Consider the following 20906-nt stretch of genomic DNA (forward strand, 5'->3'; position numbering starts at 1 on the left):
CTAGCAGAGATGTCAAAATCAACGTATCAACCAATTAGATGCCAGCAAACATTAAGCTTATTTCTACCCTGCAACATTTGTCTAGCGCAGAGATTTTTTTGCGAGAAAACTTATTAAATTTATTATATTTTTGAGACTTTCTAAGAATTTAAAAAAAAACGTGGTTCCAGAACCTGCAAGAATCTACAATTTTTTACTATGATAACAATGTTTCCTTTATGATATAAAAAAATTGTAGATCATTGCAGTTCTGGAACAGACCATATGTTTACAATTGAGCTTAAAACTAATGGATGAATGTAATACTGCTTCATTCAGTCTACGAAATTCATTGAATGTGGCAACTATTCAGTAAATTGACGATAACTCGTTGAGTTTTTAAGATATCTGTCGAGGTTCGACCCCAACCATCAATTCGATCCACCCCAATGGACATCCAAATCGTCAAAGGAGAATTGTTTGATATCGATCTGCAGTGATACAGTCCCCTTGAGTCGCTTTGCAAATCAACCGTGACAGTGAAAAATGAAATCGCAACTATCGAACTTTTTAAAAGCAAATTTTAAAATCTAAATCTGTCGTCGGGCAGTACATTTATAGCGATCATGAATACTCACGTAGGGAGCTTCTCACGAGTGAGTTGCAGAAAGGGGTTGCTCCTGATTGTGTCCTCTTCCATTCCTGTTGTCATCCTATGATTCTGAACCGCTTCCCATATCTGAAAAATTTAGGCCAACTTCAACTCCTCCTCCAAATTACGCCAAACTCGATTGAGGTCTTCCTTGCTTCATTGATAAACGGATGAACATGTATAGTTGCCAAAGAATTTCTTATTGTTTATTTTTTACTTTCAACGTAAAACACAAATAAATACAAATGATTATCATTACAAATGCAAAATATTCGTTTTTGACGATTTTTTCTATAAAAAATGTCCATAATTAAATATTTTTGTTCAACTCACCTTGATTTCTGTAGTGAGAGAGAAATCGGTTTAGATTTGGATATAGCTCCCATATATATTTTCGGACGATTTCACGAATTTTCTGTACCACACACGCTATATATGTCCGATTTCAATGAAAATTGGAATGTGTGACTGACTTCGGTCTAGAAATAAATGTGCCGAATTATATTGAAATCGGTTCAGATTTGGATATAGCTCCCATATATATGTTCGCCCGATTTCACGAATTTGCTGCAACAAACACGCTATATACGTCTGATTTTGATGAAATTTGGATTGTTTGACTGAATTCGCTCTAGAAATAAGTGTGCCAAATTATATAGAAATCAGTTCAGATTTGGATATAGACCCCATATATATTTTCGGCCGATTTCACGTATTTTCAAACACGCAATATATTTCCGATTTCGATGAAATTTGGAATGTGTGACTGAATACAGTCTAGAAATAAATGTGTCAAATTATATCGAAATCGGTTCAGATTTGGATATAGCACCCATATATATTTACGGCCAATTTCGCGTATTTGCTGCTCCAAACAAGCTATATAAGTCCGATTTCAATGATATTTGGAATGTGTGACTGAATTCGGTCTGGAAATAAATGTGCCAAATTATATCAAAATCGGTTAAGATCTGGATATATTTTCGGTATTTTGAAAGTTGTGGCTGTGGTTATACATTTCTATATTTTATTGACTTGTCTGAAGATAACTTTAAACAGAAAAATTGTAGTCTATTGTGAAAAAACCCCATTTTTCCTCCTATATTATCAATTTTTGGGAATGAAAACAAATGTCTTTTACATTTTGTTCTTATTTACCCAGATGGTTTTTATGCCATCAGGGTACAGATGACTACTTGGTGATGAACTCGACTTCTTGCTCTGCTAAGTCATTCACTACTTTCAAGTTGTTTACCATCCTTTGCCCCTCCTGGCAATTTATATTCTGTGGCCAAGTTGTAGGATATTCTTCAAGAAATTCGGAGTCAATGTGTAATCTGTTGAACAACAAGTAAGTCTCAATTACGTCTGGTAGACCTTTTTCTAGGAATTTCGACAGTTGTTCTAAAAATACCTCGACTCCGAAACCCTGGTTTCTACGGCCTCTTGTTATTGGGAAGATAGCTGGGAAGTAGTTTTAAAACATTCTCGCCTACATCCAACTTGGATTTGTCAATCGCAAGCTATTCTTATACAGATCGCTTGAATATGTTTGGTTGATGTGCGGATGTGCTTCCAAATTTGCAGTCAAAATCCATCTCAACAATACTACTAATAAGTCTTACGCAGGTACTGTAGCTCTCGACCTAACATCTGCTCGAGCTGGTGAGACCACATTATTCTAGGCATTTGTACACTGCTAGGTCTTGTTTCTCCCCTGAGCTACTGTCAGTTACAGGAACGGGTAGGAGTTGTTCTTTGCCCCCATGTGATACCACAACAGCAACTCGTTCTTTGCGCTCTGTTTTGAGAATATCTGGCAATAGTTTTCCATGCCAGTGCATGCAAATAGCCTCGTTTTGAGGTATCTTAAGCTTTCATTGAAGTTGTTGCGAGTATTTTTCACGGTTTATTCTCCGATGTTCACGGATAAAACTTCTACAGATCTTATATTTGTTGGGATCCTCTCCGAGAACTTCCACTGTAACCAAAATGATACGAGTAACGTTCCTATAGGACACATAACAAGGGTCTAGCAGCAATGATAATTTCATGTTTAAGATTTTCTTGAAGCCACGCTTGATTCTTTTTGGGACAGATGGTCATTCAGATTATACGATGCATTTGGCATCAGGAGGCGCAAAGGATGGTAAACAACTTGAAAGTTGTGGAGTCAAGCTCATCACAGATTACAACCACTTAATCGGGACATTGGCTATGTTATCTTGAATTCAGTAATAATTACGTATTTTGTTTTTGAACATAAAATAAACAGAATGGCCTTTAATTTAATGCATAATACAGGCACAGATATGTGTCGCCGAAATCGCCAAATAGTCAAAAAACGAGATTTACATAACTTCGAGGCCCCAGTAACATGTTTTAACATATTCCAATTGTGCTCAAACTTTGGCAATCTTAAAATCGTAAACAAAACTAAACAGTTTAGGCGGCACACCCCGCCTTAAAAAATCCGACATCGATTTGTTTCCTTTGAGTTAAAACCAGGCTAATGCTACAAATTAAGACAAAGAAAATATTGAATTTTACATAAAATGTTTGATATTTTATCAAGTTTTGGGCCTGTTTCACTATGTCGAAACAAAATTAATGCGAACAAAGAACATCTAAACTTTGCTTCTCGTGGTAATATTGACTTTTTTTGCTTAGAAACAACTACAAAATTTGAAAATCATACACGATTTAAGTAGTTTTTCTTTCATTTTCGTTCGACATAGTGAAACAGGCTGTTTATATTTTTGTATAGTTTAATAATAAAAAATTTTATTGCAATCCCATATTTTTATACCCTACACCACAATATAGTAAGAGATCTCAATAATATAATAATCTCCTAAAAAATCGACGTTGAATGACCAACAATTTTAATTTAGAATACTTTGAAGATTTTTCCAACTTTAATTGACAATTTGAAGGCTTTTATGACGATTTTCGGCCAAAAACTGTATTTTTTGCATATTCAGCATATTGTGCATATTTGTTGTGTATTTTGCATATTATTGGCATATTTGCATATTTTTTAATGTTGACCCCATAAATCGAAAAATTGACCTTTAAACGCCTAGATCCAAAATTTGAGTCCAATCGGATAAGAAATAAAAAACATGCAAAAATCCGATGTCTACACACAGAAAAATATATGTTTGGATCCAAACATATGTTATGTTGGGGACTGTTGCAACCATATTTATGTTTGCATCCAAACATATTATATTGTTACGAATGTAACTGTTAGGTTTAAGTTAATTTAGTTTAATTTCCGTTAATTTTAATATTTGAATTGTAACGTAGATTTTTTAAATCGAGTTACAATAACAGATATTGGATAGAATTCTCTTCATCATTCTAGTTCTTACTTTACCTTTTATTAATGTGCTTTTGTTTGTTTTGCCATAACCATGTAATTATCGTTTGGTTTGCTATTTCTTGCATTTGTTTGTTTTTGTAATTACGTCATTAGTGTGCTTGTCCACTTGTATTGATCTTCGCCCATGTATGTGAATGTGGTTGTTCGCTTAGTGCAAATGTGCGTCTGTGTGTTCGTTGCACAGATTCGAGTGGTTGCGAGATGTGTTCTGGAGAATTCTTGAACAAAGAGATTTTGAGATAAATACAGGTGGAATCAGCAACGACGAGTTAGTTGTGTTTTAAGCGTTGAACTGAACAGATCGGTTAAAGAAGAGTTGCGTGCTAACTAGAGACAAGCTGTGTGCTTAGTAATTAAAGTTGATCCCGAATAAGTCTAATAAAGTAAATAAAACATTGTAGAAACGTAATCTAAAACGAACCCTGTTTTATTTGGTACAAATCGTACTGGGGAATAAAACAACGTCTATACGGCGATTAGTTAAATCTAATTCCGTAACAATATGATTGCTGCAGTTTTTAACATATATTTTTCTGTGTGTAATCATCACGTAAGTACATACTACGAACTTCGTAGTATTTCACCATAAAAAGGAAAAACTTAAAAATAAGCATTCTTTGTGTTTGAGTTACCGAGCGGTATGTATTTCGGTATTTAATTTATGTTGCCAACTAAAATTTAACGACGGCATGCTGATTATTTTATGCTTTGCTGCAATGTCAACAAACACTAGTAGACTTACTTGTTAGAAGGTAGTAATATGACCCATATTTACACTTAGTAATTATATTTACAGATCTCTTTGTGGCCTAATTTATGATTCATTATAAAGTGGATGTGTTTAGTCGTTAAGTCTTATCGTTGTTATCATTGCCCACCCCTTTTCCAGTCTGCTTAACTTGTAGCAGAAACACCCACAATGACTGACAATTAGTAGACCTTTTTCCAACCTGAGAAATGATTCTTCAAATCATTTGAACGTTAACGTTGATGCTGTCTGCAAGATCTTAACATGAAAACGGGAACACGTTTAGAAGCTCCTGACGGTGGCTGGGGTATACTCGTTTGCATTGGCATGGCGATGCCTTTCGTATGTATTTTAGTTTTATCGTTATTTTTCATATTTTTTCCATAGCTAAATTTTTCCTGTAGGTAAGCGGTTTGGCTGCCTTACCTTCATTTGGCTTGGTATTTGGAGATTTTCTTAAAAGCATTGGAGCGGAAACGAGCGCAATTGGATTTATAACCAGTGCCTTTTTCTTTTCGTTCAGCTTTGCTGGGCTATTCTCGGGCTCACTCTTCAACCGGTTTGGCTTAAGGAATATTGGTATATTTGGTGGATTCCTGTATTTTGGTGGTTCAGTGCTACAAATTTTTGTCACATCAACTATTGGATTAATTTTTGCCTTTAGTTTGATCCAAGGTGTTGGTTTTGGACTGATTGTGCCCACATCATACACCACCTTCAATAATTATTTTGTCAAGAAGCGTATAATGTGGATGAGTTTCTCCCAATCACTGATCGGTTTGGGTTCCATGTTCTATCCGGTATTAATGCAGAAATTCTTGGAATGGTATGGATTTAGAGGTTGCCTTATGGTCTTAGCTGCCATCAATTCTCATGCCATTTTAGGCATGCTTTTGATGCAGCCCGTGGAATGGCACATGCGTGAAGTGCCTTGTACGGATGAAGAAATGCAGCATTTAGACCGAACTGAACCACAGCCAGAAAAAATTACAGAAACTCGCAAGCCTTCCATTAAAGTAAACCAGGATAAGAATCACTTATCAGTGTCTACCTCAAGTATAGGTCCACGAAAGCTATCCGTTCATATGATGGAAAAGTTATCCAGTCGTTGCTCAAGCATTGCCAGTTTAGGTAATTGGTCCGGTCCCATGGTGGTGAGTGATGCCTCGCCGGAAATGCTGAACATAATTGGATCCCGACGTGCCTCAACTGTTGTGTCAGGCAAATCACACAGCAGCATCAGCAAGAATGAGAAACCACGTTCCAAATGGCAAATTGTTGTTGATTTCCTCGATTTGACCCTACTGAAGAAACCCATTTATGTAAATATAGTTTTGGGTATATCATTTGCATTATATTCGGATATAGCTTTCTTCACCCTGCAACCTTTGTATATGTTTGAGTTGGGTTTTAATAGGGTGAGGAGATTACAGTAAGAAGAGAACGAGTTCATAAAATAATATTTGCTTCATTATTTTAGCCGGATACAGCTAGCATTATAGCAATCGGAGCAGCCGCAGATTTGGGTTCACGAATATTCCTAGCGTTTTTAGCCGTTTTCATACAAGTACCATCCCGATATATATACTTAGCTGGATCCTTCTTTACTGTTTTGTCTCGTTTCGGTAAGTTGCATCTATTTTACATTGGCAGCTTGACATTTTAAATTCCGAGATTTAATGAATTCTGTTTGATATACAAAAGCGAATTAGGATTTGTACATCTCAAATGCTTAAAAAGTTTAATTACTCAATGTGGAACAAAAACATTTATTAATTTCCTATGTTCTCTTTACCTGAGAGTACCCAGCAAAAATTCGGATCCATTAGTCATTACGTAACCAATTACAAAGTAATGTAAACAAGATTCTTTTCCCATTACAAGTAATCTGAAAAGTAACGGGATACTTCTTAAAAAATTACAAGGCAAACCTACTTACTTTGCTCCTCACTAAGTAATGAGGACGGTGGCACAGTGAATGTGTGTCCGACTATAAATCCTAGGGTTGTGTGTTCAACGCTCACTGTCGGCACGCGAGTTTTTTTTTTAATTAAAAAATAACAGTTCGTGGTGCACATGTGCACTGCACATTTAAGTTCTTAAGCAACCCTTAATGTTCGTGTGCGTGGCATAGTATGTAGTGTCTTTGGCTAGAAATCAGAGGGTTCGTGTATTCAACTCGCACAGCGAGCGAAATAAAATAAAGTAAAATAAAAGTAAGATGTGTGATAAAATTAAAAACAAATTCTCTACATCAACTGTCTAAAAATAGAACTTTTTTTCACCTTACTTTTCAACTTCTAGTGGCCACAGAATAACTAGTTATTCTAGTGGTCATATAATAACTACAAACTGAGTGCGACATGCCCTTGTAAAAAATAATGGGGAAGAAAGGGGGTTTGCGAGTAGTTACGGCTGCCAAAAATCCCTTACGAAACCCATGATTTTGGGAGGACCTTTTTTGCTGGGATGGGTAAAAATGTGTGGTTTTTCATACCATTTCAGATATTAATTATAGCTTTTTTACACAAATCAAGGCATATTTACATAAGGTAAAAAAAGTGTTTTTACTTTTTTTTGTAAATTTGGTTTTCAAAATGTAATAGGGTCTCATGCAATTTGAAACATCGAAATTTGCTACCATAAAGTACTTCTTTTTATCGTAAACGTGTAATAACAATGACCTACAATAGTTCTGAAAGCTTTATAGTTACATTTTAATTCAAATTTGTTCTACATATTTAGAGGATTTTCAAAATTTATTTTTGTTTTTCCTGAGAATTTTTTTAGAACGACCGCACTATTCAATATTTTCTTTGAAATTAAATTTTCCATAACAACAATGTTGTTTTTGTAAATTTGTTAGTTGTTGTAATTCATGCATTTACTTTATGTCTTGACAGAAATAAACATTTTTGAATATATGACTTTTAGGAGTTTTTTTTTTAATTTTTTAACAAATTCTATTTTTTTTTTCTGAAAAACAGTTAAACATTTTTTATACATTTTGTTTGTGGTTTTATGGTTTGAATATTGGTTTTTGTGTGACCTTTTTTAATAGATTGAAATATATTAAACATTGGGAAAGTTCATTTTTTCGGTCAAAGGATGAACGCTATTTATTTTGGTAAAAATCGGTTCATATTATGTTTTCGCCCGATTTTAGGTATGTAAGTCAAATACTGATTCGATTTGAAATGTGTGACTGAATTTAGTGGAGAAAAAATTTACCAAATTATATTAAAATCGGTTCAGATTTGGATATAGCTCCTAATATATACTTTCGTCCGATTTTAGGTATTTGGTGCACAAATCACGCTATTTGTGTCCAATTTTGATTAAATTTGAAATGTGTGACTGAATTTGGTCTAGAAACAATCTTGCCTAATTATATCGATATCGGTTCAAACGTGGATACAACTCCCATATAGGTATATATTCGTCTTAGATCATGTATTTGACGCATCAAACATAAAACTGGACAGGTAAGCTGACTTTCAAAAAGTCAGTTGCTTTGTCATGAAACAGATCTCATAAATTTAGGCGTTCTAAAATCGAATTCCATACTAAAGTAATTTTATGAAATTCCAATTGGGTCTTTACGATTGTGGACTTTCCGAATGAATGCGGACGTTTTGCTATAAATTTTATATGGATTATAGCGCAAAAGTGTTGAAGTTTTACGCAGAAGGTACCTGAAGGAATGATCCCACATAGTCCATTTTGAAAGTGGATCTAATTTTGGGAGTCAATCATTACTATAGCTATCGTGCCAAGCAGCTATATTTGTTGGACATCGTAGGATTTTTAAAGCTTTTTAATACTATGTCCACGAACAGACAACATATTTCGGTGGCCATGGTGCAAGAAAGAAGGTGATAAAATAATACCAATAATTTGCTGTCAAAACATATTTTTATTAAATAATATGTTCTATAAACAATATGTCCATATTTAATTTGTCAGTTTGATAGTGAGAGATGTGAGGCATATGGTAACCCTTTGCCTCTCAAAACCCTCTCTCACCAACAAACTGACAATTGCCGCAAAGAAAATTGCCTAATGTAAATATGGACTATCTGTGTACAACATATTTATGTATGTATTTAAACTTCGAGAAGAATATTTTATCGTTATCTTCTTTTGTGGATTCTTTGCGCAAAAAATGTTGACAGCCTTGTTGAGACCGAAGTAGTCTCGTCTACTGCTGACATGGTCTAGTTATTATTTAAGTAATATTTATTGTAATTAATGATTATCCATCCTCGAAAACTAAAAAAAACTCTAAAAAGATCTTGTTTTTGGATACTTCCCGGAAGAAATCTATAGGACATAGTTTAAATCTAATATGACTTGTTACTCGAAGTGTAAGGCGCGTGTGATTATCATTACACCACGGTTGATTTTGTGTAATTAGCTAACAAATATGAACTCAAAATATGCAATTTTTACAAGGTCCGTCGTATATTTTCTATATTTTTTGATATATACTCACCATAGTTATTTCAAAAACGATTTGTATCGGGCGTACAACATCTCCTTAGTATATATATGTCGAAAAACCCACAAAAAATATTTGTTTGTATCCGAAAATAAGGAAAGTCTGGGTTAAACTCGTAAAAACCGATTTTGAGCTATATCTCAAAAACAAGAGCTGATGGAGAAAACCCGAGACCGGATTTGAAAATAACTCGTCGATTTCATCTAGAAACAACCGCAACTTCGGTTGAAACAAAAGTTGTGTTGACCAGTGTAATCTATGTTTGGAAGAAATATTACGATGTACAATGTTTGAACCATATCGGTTACTCCCTCGAGGGTTATCGTACACGCCATTTTAGAGAAAAATTTTGAACTTTTGTGGACCCGAAGGTCTGAACCGAACGGAATCATCTTTGTGTAAAATACTACCAGATCCAAAGTTTGGACCAATTCGGTTGATTCGTTCAAAATTGTCTGAAATGGATTTCACCCTAAAATGCTGTTTATATTAAAGGGTTTTGTCGGGTTAACCTTCCTTATGAGGATTTGGTTGACGTGAATGTAATGAATTGATATTTAAATTTTAAACCCAGTGTTTGCTAAATCCGGTTATATATAAATATAATACCCCGTTTATGTATAACCGGATTTAACAAACCGACTGGGTTTTAAATGTCAATTCCATTGCTTATATTTCAAACAAATCCTCATAGAGAAGGTTAACCCTGCAAAAAGCTCTAATATAAACAGCATATAACATACTTAAATTAAACATTTACCCCCAGTTTATATATTTCGAAACGAAAATGTGTGCACATGAAACACACCCAAACTTTAGTTTTTGAAATATTATTGCCTTTGCTTTTCCTTTAAAACAAAAAACAAATTTGAAAAACACACTCAAATTTAGTAGTTTTTCTTGCGCATTCATTTTCTTATCGACATACATGAACAGGCCCTTAAAAATATTTGTGCATAGTTGTGGGGTTAACAGTCTAAATTCGAACATATTCCGTGATAGCGTTCATTCGTCTATACCATTCATTGTCTATGGCATAAGGGCGAAACCTATAGCTCTGCGTGTTGCGTGTGCGTTCAAAAATACAAAAACAAAATACACGTATTTCAAATTGAAAACAACAACAAATACATGTATTTTGTTTTTGTATTTTTAAACGCAACACGCAGAGCTATAGGTTTCGCCCTAACGAAATGAAATCTTACAGGTAGTCTACATATGTATGTGTGTTTATGACAAATGATACCGAGTTCATCGATGAACTATTAAAAACGTCAGCAAAATTGTTATCTTTTCAAACTTGTTAATAGATAACGTATCTTCAAGATTCAATTGCAGATCCACATGCAAATGTTTTTCATACTTTTTCCAGCATCTCCTTGATCTAATTGTGAGTAGCTACTAAGACTAATTTGACGGTTTTTATTAACAGCGACTTATCTCCCAAACTGTAAACAAATTCATCATTGGCCATAAAATTTAATAACCTAAATAAAAGATACACAAATAATTCTAGAATTCCAAGAATCTGTCAAAACAAAATGTTCCAATGAGTAATATTTTGTACAGAGATTTGAGATGGAGATAAGTAACATTGTTTATTTTATTACAGTTTTCCTCCATGTATTCGATTTCAAGGGAATGGCTATTATAACTGCCGTTATGGGATTTCTTCGCACATGGATTCACGTACCACTGCCGTTGATATTTGCAGAATATTTACCAAAAGAAAGGTAAACTTTGACGTCAGATATGATTTACAACATCAACCGAGAAGAAACAAATTCCAACAAAGAAATCATATACACTGCACCCCGGTTATCTACCTCTCTGCTTAACTGCCTTTCCCGTTTAATTGCCTCACAACTTAAATCCCCAACGTTTTTTCATATAAATGAGTTCAAACTTTCCCGGTTAACTACTTTTCTATAAGTACCCAATTCGGATATTTGCCCGTCAAATATTTTCCCCAAAAGGAACATACAATAATACTTTTATCGGTTTATTACCTCCGCTGATGTATTTCTGAGATAATAAATTTCGATGTCTACCGGAATTGTGATGAAGATGTCCAGTGATATGTTATGCTCACTGATGACTAAATTTCTTATGGGTTAAATAATATAACTTATATATTTTTAGACTTGAAATTAACTATTCTACTATACACCGTTTTGTTTTTGGCGATTATGTTCTTATTGTTGTCATTTTTTGTAAGGTTGAGATGAGATTTTTATAACTACCCACATGAGGTAGCTATGCGGGATTTTCGTAACTGCCTTTCCCGCATAACTGCCTCATTTTTTTGGAATTTTATGAGAGGTAGTTAACCGGGGTGAAGTGTATTTTTATTTCATAGCCACGGGTGTATAATATTAATCAATTATTCTTTTTGAATTATTGTTTTTCAGATTTGCTACAGGATATGGTTTATTCATGTTTATGCAGGGTAATGTTATGTTTGCCATTGGCCCATTTGTGGGCTATTTGCGCGATATGACTAAAGATTATATTCTAACATTCCATTGTCTGAACTTCTTTATGGGTCTATGTGCATTTCCCTGGATTATCGAGATTATATATTTGAAATTCCGTAGGAGAGGAAAGATACAAGCCAACTGCAGCTGAACCATAGATGTATTTAATAAAAAAAAATAAGTAAGAAGGATCGGTCGGTTTTGTCGACCACACCTGCTATATACTCTCAGTATATTATTAAAAAAAAGAAAAAATTATTGATTGTATATTAAGAATGAGATTTTGTAGTTTATAGCTTCGTTCCAGTACTTTTATAATGATAAAATAGTCAAAAGAGCAAACTGTCAAAAATGAGTCGAACATACACATTTTCCAAAATTAAGAAATAAAATAAAACCATTTTTGTATTTTTTTGTTTGTTTTATTTTTATTTTTTGTTTTGTTTTTTTAGTGGGTTTTTGTGTATTTTTTTTTGTCACAAATTTTTTTTTATATTAGTCTAAGTGAATTATGTTTATTTTCAAATTGTTAATATACAATTTTCAAAAACAAATAATAACGTTTGTGAAGGAACAAATAAAAAATTTAAAATTAATTCATTTTTGGAGGAAAATTTCAAAATTTATATTCAATTTACATGTTTATTTTTAAATTGTACAAATAAAAAATGGCAGGAACGTCCGAAAATCTGGAAATAATGTCAAAGTCGGCGTGTCAACTGATCAGAAGCCGACAAACAAGCATTTTGGGAAAAAATGTTAAATGTGTAAAAACTTTTTAGTTCTGGAACGAAGCTTATGTATTGACTTTAATATAAATGTACTTTAATATATATTATATCGTTGTAATACGGAACAATATACCCTACGTTAATTTTTAATCTTTAACAATTGTTGTTTATTCCCTGTAATTTGTAAGTAAAGGATAAACCAGGTACATAAAAGCTCTGTTCCAGAACAAAAAAGTTTTTACAATTTTTACCACTTTTACACATTTTGCGTTCCCGTACACAAAATTTATATGAAAATCGTTTACGACTTTTACAACTTTTACCACTTTATAAAGTACGGGAACAGGCCAAAAGTTTGTCAAGCAACAATAAAGAACAACATAAAGAACATTTTGACGTAACATTATGGTACAATCATTACAAGGTAGGACACAGCAAACATATGATTACAATTTTTCCCTGAGGTCCTCCTAATGTGTCAAAACAGTTTTGACAAAGTTCACAAATGACAAACAAAATATATACATAAAAGAAAATCAAAATAAATATATGTACATACATATATAAATAAAAAACAGCAAGAATTATGGAAAGCAAGAATTGTGGATTATTGTTATGGATGGGTGTTGTCTGTAATAAAGCAATAAGACCAGATGAATGGACTATGCCGTGTCTGTTGTAATTGCAACTTACCTATGCACGGTGCGCCTTAACGAATTTTAAATGGAAGGTGCTTACACCTGAGAAGTTTTTGCAGATTGTGAAACTACAATGCTCATAGATGAGAAATATCAAGAAACAAAAAAATTGCCGGAGGGAATTTTAAATAAATCGCGATTTAAGTTCATATTTTTAGGGGTCTTTAGGTTTTCACGATGTTGCTTGGAAACCGCGTGTCCTATGTAAATAGGTCTAAAGAAAATATTGTAGCTCTGAAAATTCTCCACAAGATTGACCTTTATGATACTTTCGTAGGTTTTCCGTTTTTGAGATATAGAAGTTCAAATTGAGACAATGCACGGACTGTATCGCCTCCTTATAAACAATGTCATTACTGCAATTTCCAAAATTAAACTTATATATGTATGTATCTTGAAAATGGTACAACTTAGAAAAAAAAAATTATCCAATCTTGAAGAGAATTTTCACAGCTTCAACATTTTCTTTAGTCCCATTTTGATATGACTTGCGGTTTCCCAGCAAAATCTTGAAGACTTAAGATAAAAACCTAAAAAATTGAACTAAACCTCTATATCTCAAAAATGGTAAAACCTAAGAAAAAGCCCAAAGGTCAGTCTTGTAGAGAATTTTCACGGCTACAACATTTTCTTTAGACTCATTTCGATCCGACTTGCGGTTTCCAAGCAAAATAAAAAACCTAAAAAAACCCTAAACTTGTGAATTTTGATGGCGATTTATTTAAAAATCCCTCCGGCGATTTTTTCTAATTTTTAAATTTTTCTTATCTATGAACATTGATGTTTCAGAATCCGCGAAATCTTCCCATGTTTTCATCAAAAGTTAGTTAAGGCGCACTGAGAATAATATTGTTTTATAAGGAGGCGAAACAGCGAAAAACGGTAAAACCTACGAAACTATCATAAAGGTCAATCTTATGGAGAATTTTCACAGCTACAACATTTACATAGGACCCGTGGTTTCCCAGCAAAATCGTGAAAACCTAAAGAACCCCTAAAAATGTGAACTTCAATCGCGATTTATTTGCAAATCCCTCCGGCGATTTTTTTGTTTCTTGATATTTCTCATCTATGAGCATTGTAGTTTCACAATCTGCAAAAACTTCCCAGGTGTAAGCACCTTCCATTTAAATTTGGTTAAGGCACACCGTGTTGTTTCTGTTCGTACTTTTTGTAACTAGGTGGTAATCGTACATCCATCACGCTAGATGAATGCCGTCCATCTATTTGAATTCTTGTTTTTGATCTGGAGACAGCCAGATTATCACCCCACCTCAAGGTTGACTGTATCAGTCGAATTGTAGCAAGTCTTTCATACGTGGCACCAGATGTTTTAACCTCCGACTAACTGGAAATCAGAAACTTATGATTTATATCATGCAGCTATATACAGGGCGTCACATTTAGGTGTGGTTGTGACGCCTTTCCCTTTCCATCATATTTTCAGTATGACTGTAATATCGGCTTTGTACTTTGCGAACACACCTGCGAGTATATAAAGTGTATCTTCTCTTAAAGAGTCCGAACACTTCAGGTGCAGCTTCGCAGATTATGGTCCTTAAAACGTTTGCAAGAGTCAAGTAGAAACAGGGTTAAGTTCGGCTGGGCCGAACGTTTTATACCTTCCACTATATCGGGAGGTACTGTTCTATTTTAAATACCAAACTTCCTTAAAATACTAGACGATTTATTTCATATACGCTTTTTAATAAACAAAAATCAGAAGTGGTTTGCATTTTAACAGCCAATGACTCAAACGTCCTTGTCATTCATATCATGTTCTCCCGAGTGGCAACATGTTTTGCTCTCAAGGCAGTTAATGTACGAATGGCATTGGAACCGCAGTTTTGTGCCAAAGTACGAGGAATTATCTCCAAAGCTTTTGCGACAGCAGCTGCGGGTCAAAAGTGGTTACAAAGCCATTTGGCACCACAACCAGGAACGAAATTCGTTCAAATATCAAGTTACGTGCAACATGCAAAGCATACTGTAAATTACGTTCAGTTTCATGGAGAATAGCACCTCTCAACAGAATGGTACAAGCCTTGGGATCCTTGCATTTGGAAGTGAAGCTATCATTACCAATTTTCGTGATTTCAAAGAGACCAGCTCCAGAGCGACATATTCTGCAGACATTTCTGGCGGCACTGCAGGCACGGGCAATGCGCAAATTACCACTTTTACCCAAATGTCTAATGGGAGTAATGCAAATATTATTTCAGAAAATATGAAAACAATACAAACTGACAAGATTTCAAATGAACAAAACTTGTTGCATTTGTTATTATAATATTTGAATTTATAAGCAAACCAGCTTCAGAGTTTTTTTTTTTTTTGAAATTTTGTCAACCTGCCCAACCTTCTAATAACACTGTGAACCGAAATTTTGGGGGGTGGAAAATTCCTATTGGAGATGAAAGCCCTTGTTGAGTATATACAGAACCCCGAAGGACAGAATCGCCGTGAGTCGAACTTTCGCGATATGGCGTGATGAATATTTTGCTGGAGACCCTAAAAGCCATCTGGAATCAGCGTTATATCTTTGTTCGCTGTTGTTTAAGCTTATATTTAAGATGACATGTCTTCAGTCAAATCAATTGAGGATTTTTTCGTAGAACATTTCGACCTTCTAACTCGCTTCCTTCAATGTCCTTTTCGTCCTTTATTTCAAGAACCGTAATAAAAGTGGTACAAGATGACATTTTTCCGCTTCGAAATATTCTACAAAAATGTGGCTCGGAAGATTTTAGGTACGGTTCCCAAAGACATAAAATCGATAAAATCTTGTTTAAGCGGTCGTTTTTCACTTTTACCCGAATCTTGCTCAGACAGCCCTATATCTATTTATTTCAATATATTATTGTTAACATATTGATGACCGAGAATTCTCGGAGTCATTAAAACTGTTGCATCTCGTTTTGCTAAGCACGTTAATTTAATAATTTTTTGGAATAAAGATCCGGATATCCGAATTATGGAACCGGTTATTCTGATATAAAAACCGAATTTTTATCCGGTTTTTATGAACCGATTAACCGTATATGTATATCATTAGAAAGCTATTAAAATTGTCAGTCAGATATGATTAATATGCATTAGACATTTTAAGCGGCTTTGGTGCTGGAACAAAAAAACCGTATTTTCGAACCGTTTCTTAACGTTTGTGAGGATACATTTCTGTGCGTGAAAAAAAAGTATGATCATGACCTGGGGGGTGAAAAATTCTTTTTGGAGGTGAAAGCTCTTGGTGAGGACATACAGAACCCTGAAGGGCACTTGAAATTCAGTTACGTAACTTGTTACACTTGTAATAATGGGTCACCATCCCAGAATTCAACCCGCCATAACTCAATGGTTGGACTCACGGCGGATCTGCCCTTCAGGGTTCTGTATGTCCTCACCAAGAGCTTTCACCTCCAAAAAGAATTTTTCACCCCCCAGGTCATGATCATACTTTTTTTTCACGCACAGAAATGTATCCTCACAAACGTTAAGAAACGGTTCGAAAATACGGTTTTTTTGTTCCAGCACCAAAGCCGCTTTAAATGTCTAATGCATATTAATCATATCTGACTGACAATTTTAATAGCTTTCTAATGATATACATATACGGTTAATCGGTTCATAAAAACCGGATAAAAATTCGGTTTTTATATCAGAATAGCCGGTTCCATAATTCTGATATCCGGATCTTTATTCCAAAAAATTATTAAATTAACGTGCTTAGCAAAACGAGATGCAACAGTTTTAATGACTCCGAGAATTCTCGGTCATCAATATGTTAACAATAATATATTGAAATAAATAGATATAGGGCTGTCTGAGCAAGATTCGGGTAAAAGTGAAAAACGACCGCTTAAACAAGATTTTATCGATTTTATGTCTTTGGGAACCGTACCTAAAATCTTCCGAGCCACATTTTTGTAGAATATTTCGAAGCGGAAAAATGTCATCTTGTACCACTTTTATTACGGTTCTTGAAATAAAGGACGAAAAGGACATTGAAGGAAGCGAGTTAGAAGGTCGAAATGTTCTACGAAAAAAATCCTCAATTGATTTGACTGAAGACATGTCATCTTAAATATAAGCTTAAACAACAGCGAACAAAGATATAACGCTGATTCCAGATGGCTTTTAGGGTCTCCAGCAAAATATTCATCACGCCATATCGCGAAAGTTCGACTCACGGCGATTCTGTCCTTCGGGGTTCTGTATATACTCAACAAGGGCTTTCATCTCCAATAGGAATTTTCCACCCCCCAGACATTGAGCTCCATTTTGTTGCACAGTGTAATTGAACCATGCGTAACATATTCAAATTCAATATTTTGCGATACCACTACCTTGGTACTTGTGCCATGAAAGCAATGAAAAAGTTCTTCAATTTTAAGCTAAATAAATAAAAAACAATTAAAAAAAACGTTAAGTTCGGCCGGACGGAACTTCTTATACCCTCTGCAAAATTACAATCAATTGAAGCAGAAAAAGCATATACACTGCCGCTCACTTGAATAGAACCCCCCTTCAAAATTGTTTTCAACCTCAATTTTTTTCCGAATTATACAAGATATGAAGTTTTTAAGTTTTATTATATTTTGCTTCATGTGTTTGGAGTAAACTTAGTCATTTATTTGCATTCAAATCCAATTGGCATAAGAATTATACAAGGAAAACCAAATAAAGTCAAAATTGAAGTAAAAAATTTGGCTCATTTGAATAGAACTCCCCTTTAAAACTTGGGAATACAGAAAGATTGTACTAGAATATCGATAATTATTCACTCTATATTGAAAACGAAGTACTCTCAGTAATATTCAGTAAAAGTACATCCCTCCTGATTAAGGATACACCCGTATATCCTGCTTTGGCAAGGATTCTTTATATAATCAAGTGTAATGCTTACAAAGCTTGCTTTTTTCTTTCAACAAGTTTATTTTTGGAAGCGTACTGTCTTCTTAAGTCGTATATTTTACGCATAAGCCATTGCCATACATTTTAGAGAATATTTACCACTGTAGAATATGACGGCCCCTACAGGATATCCGCAGTTCTTTTCAAAAAATTAAGTTTTGATGACTTGAAGTGTACAAAAGTTTATAAGATCGTGATGAAATTGCCACTCGGGATATCCGAAAATTCTTCCCACTACTGGAAATGCCTGTTTTAGAACTCCTTGGTAAATTGTCGTGGCATTTAGGGTGAAAGAAATTGACGCCCAAGTACTTCATAATTATTAAGGACTCTGCTCATTAAGTAAACAATTGCATAATTATTTAACTATTGTTTTCGCGTCTATTGAATGGAAGACCATCTTCTAAATTGTTTCTGTAGCGATAAATGTGTTTTTATGGTGATGGAACGCATTACTAATTATGAAGGACTCGGGCGTCAATTTCTTTCACCTTAAATGCGCACGAGAATTTACAAAGGAGTTATAAAACAGCCATTTCCAGTAGTGGGAAGCATTTTCGGATATCCCGAGTGGCAATTTCATCACGATTTTATAAACTTTTGTAAACTTCAAGTCATCAAAACTTAAATTTTTGAAAAGAAATGCGGATATCCATATTCTGTAGTGGTAAATATTCTCTAAAATGTATGTGAATGGCTTATGCGTAAAATATAAGACTAAAGGAGACAGTACGCTTCAAAAAATAAACTAGTTGAAAGAAAAAAGCAAGATTTGTTAGGCATTACACTTGATTACTTAAAGAATCCTTGCCAAAGCAGGATATAGAGGTATATCCTTAATCAGGATGGATATACTTTTACTAAATATTACAGAAAGTACTTCGTTTTCAATATAGAGTGAATATTAGGGTGGGGCGATTTGTGTGGAAGGAAAAAAACCTTAATGAGCCCTTCGCGTTTCTGATTCCTGGGGTTGAACTGAGCAAAAAAGTCTACTGGACCATATATCTACCGTGAAAATCGAGCCTCCAGATTTTGACTTTAAGTTTTTTATTGACGTTTTTTGGATATTTTGGCATATAACAGCCAAACCATTGAGATTTTCGATCCAACACAAAGACAAACATTGTAGCCAAGACAGTAATTGAAAGCTCTCTAATACATCGCAAAAACATTGGAACGCTCCTTCAGTCAGTTTTGGCTTTAAGAATGTGCAAACTTTTCGGAAAATGTCGATAAATGACATTGTGCTACAAAATTTGACCCGAAAAATATTCAAGTGTTCTGATGCAAAATTATATCGTGTTGGGATCCATGGACAACAACAATGCCTTTATTTCGTTTGGGTCACTTCGTTTTATTTTTTTATAACGGTAAAAGTAGTGAAAATCTCGGTTTCTTACATTTTCAAATTTAATCGGGCATATCTTATTTTTTCCACAACGGATTTCTTTTGATCCTTCTTCCTTTTAAAGGGGTGAATAATGTCTTTTGAATAAGCTATTATTGTTTTAAATCGGTTAACAAATGGCTAAGTTATAGTGGTTTATGTCTGAAAAACCCCACAAAAAACTTATAAAGGAATTTCTCATAATTTTCAAAATAAATATTGAACAAAACCAAAAAACATTTTATTTTCGAAAATTGTGAAAAATTCCTTTATAGGTTTTTTGTGGGGTTTTTCAGACATAAACCACTATAACTTAGCCATTTGTTAACCGATTTAAAACAATAATAGCTTATTCAAAAGACATTATTCACCCCTTTAAAAGGAAGAAGGATCAAAAGAAATTCGTTGTGGAAAAAATAAGATATGCCCGTTTAAATTTGAAAATGTAAGAAACCCAGATTTTCACTACTTTTACCGTTATAAAAAAATAAAACGAAGTGACCCAAGCGAAATAAAGGCATTGTCGTTGTCCATGGATCCCAACACGATATAATTTTGCATCAGAACACTTGAATATTTTTTGGGTCAAATTTTGTAGCACAATGTCATTTATCGACATTTTCCGAAAAGTTTGCACATTCTTAAGGCCAAAACTGACTGAAGGAGCGTTCCAATGTTTTTGCGATGTATTAGAGAGCTTTCAATTACTGTCTTGGCTACAAAGTTTGTCTTTGTGTTGGATCGAAAATCTCAATGGTTTGGCTGTTATATGCCAAAATATCCAAAAAACGTCAATAAAAAACTTAAAGTCAAAATCGGGAGGCTCGATTTTCACGGTAGATATATGGTCCAGTAGACTTTTTTGCTCAGTTCAACCCCAGGAATCAGAAACGCGAAGGGCCCATTAAGGTTTTCAAATCGCCCCGGCCTAGTGAATATGCATCGATATTCTAATACAATATTTCTGTATTCCCAAGTTTTAAAGGGGGTTCTATTCAAATGAGCCAAATTTTTTACTTAATTTGTTGACTTTATTTTGTTTTCCTTGTATAATTCTTATACAAATTGGATTTGAATGCAAATGAATGACTAAGTTTACTCCAAACACATGAAGCAAAATATAATAAAACTTAAAAACTTCATATCTTGTATAATTCGGAAAAAAATGGAGGTTAAAAACAATTTTGCAGGGAGGTTCTATTCAAGTGAGCGGCAGTGTATGTACATTTTCAATGTATCTGAATGCGGCGCTACGTTTATGTCATATCTATACCATAATTATTATTACTTTTTTGATCACTGGCATGGTAGAATAACCCCCCATTTACACAGGCAAGTGACAGTTCGAAAAATACCAATACACTCACACATATTCACTGCTACACCAACTAACAACCTCACTGCCGACAAAATTTCCTTGTCAGTAATCAA

At 34.2% G+C, this 20906-nt stretch overlaps 2 protein-coding genes across 2 annotated transcripts in view; one reads left to right on the top strand and one right to left on the bottom strand.

Moving 5' to 3' along the window:
• The window catches only part of LOC141399475 (uncharacterized), a 107360-nt gene that overhangs the window by 74248 nt on the left and 12206 nt on the right, over window positions 1–20906 (bottom strand). The window lies entirely within an intron of this gene.
• LOC141399478 (monocarboxylate transporter 9) lies at window positions 4775–12633 on the top strand. Its single transcript, XM_073978330.1, has 5 exons — window positions 4775–5109; window positions 5172–6185; window positions 6248–6392; window positions 10881–11001; window positions 11680–12633. Exons 1-5 carry the CDS (start codon window positions 5032–5034, stop codon window positions 11894–11896), a joined length of 1575 nt encoding a protein of 524 aa, XP_073834431.1. The 5' UTR covers window positions 4775–5031; the 3' UTR covers window positions 11897–12633.

Source organism: Musca autumnalis, unplaced genomic scaffold, assembly GCF_047663935.1.
Source record: "Musca autumnalis isolate F117 unplaced genomic scaffold, ASM4766393v1 scaffold_3, whole genome shotgun sequence".
NCBI classification, from domain to species: Eukaryota; Metazoa; Arthropoda; class Insecta; order Diptera; family Muscidae; genus Musca; species Musca autumnalis.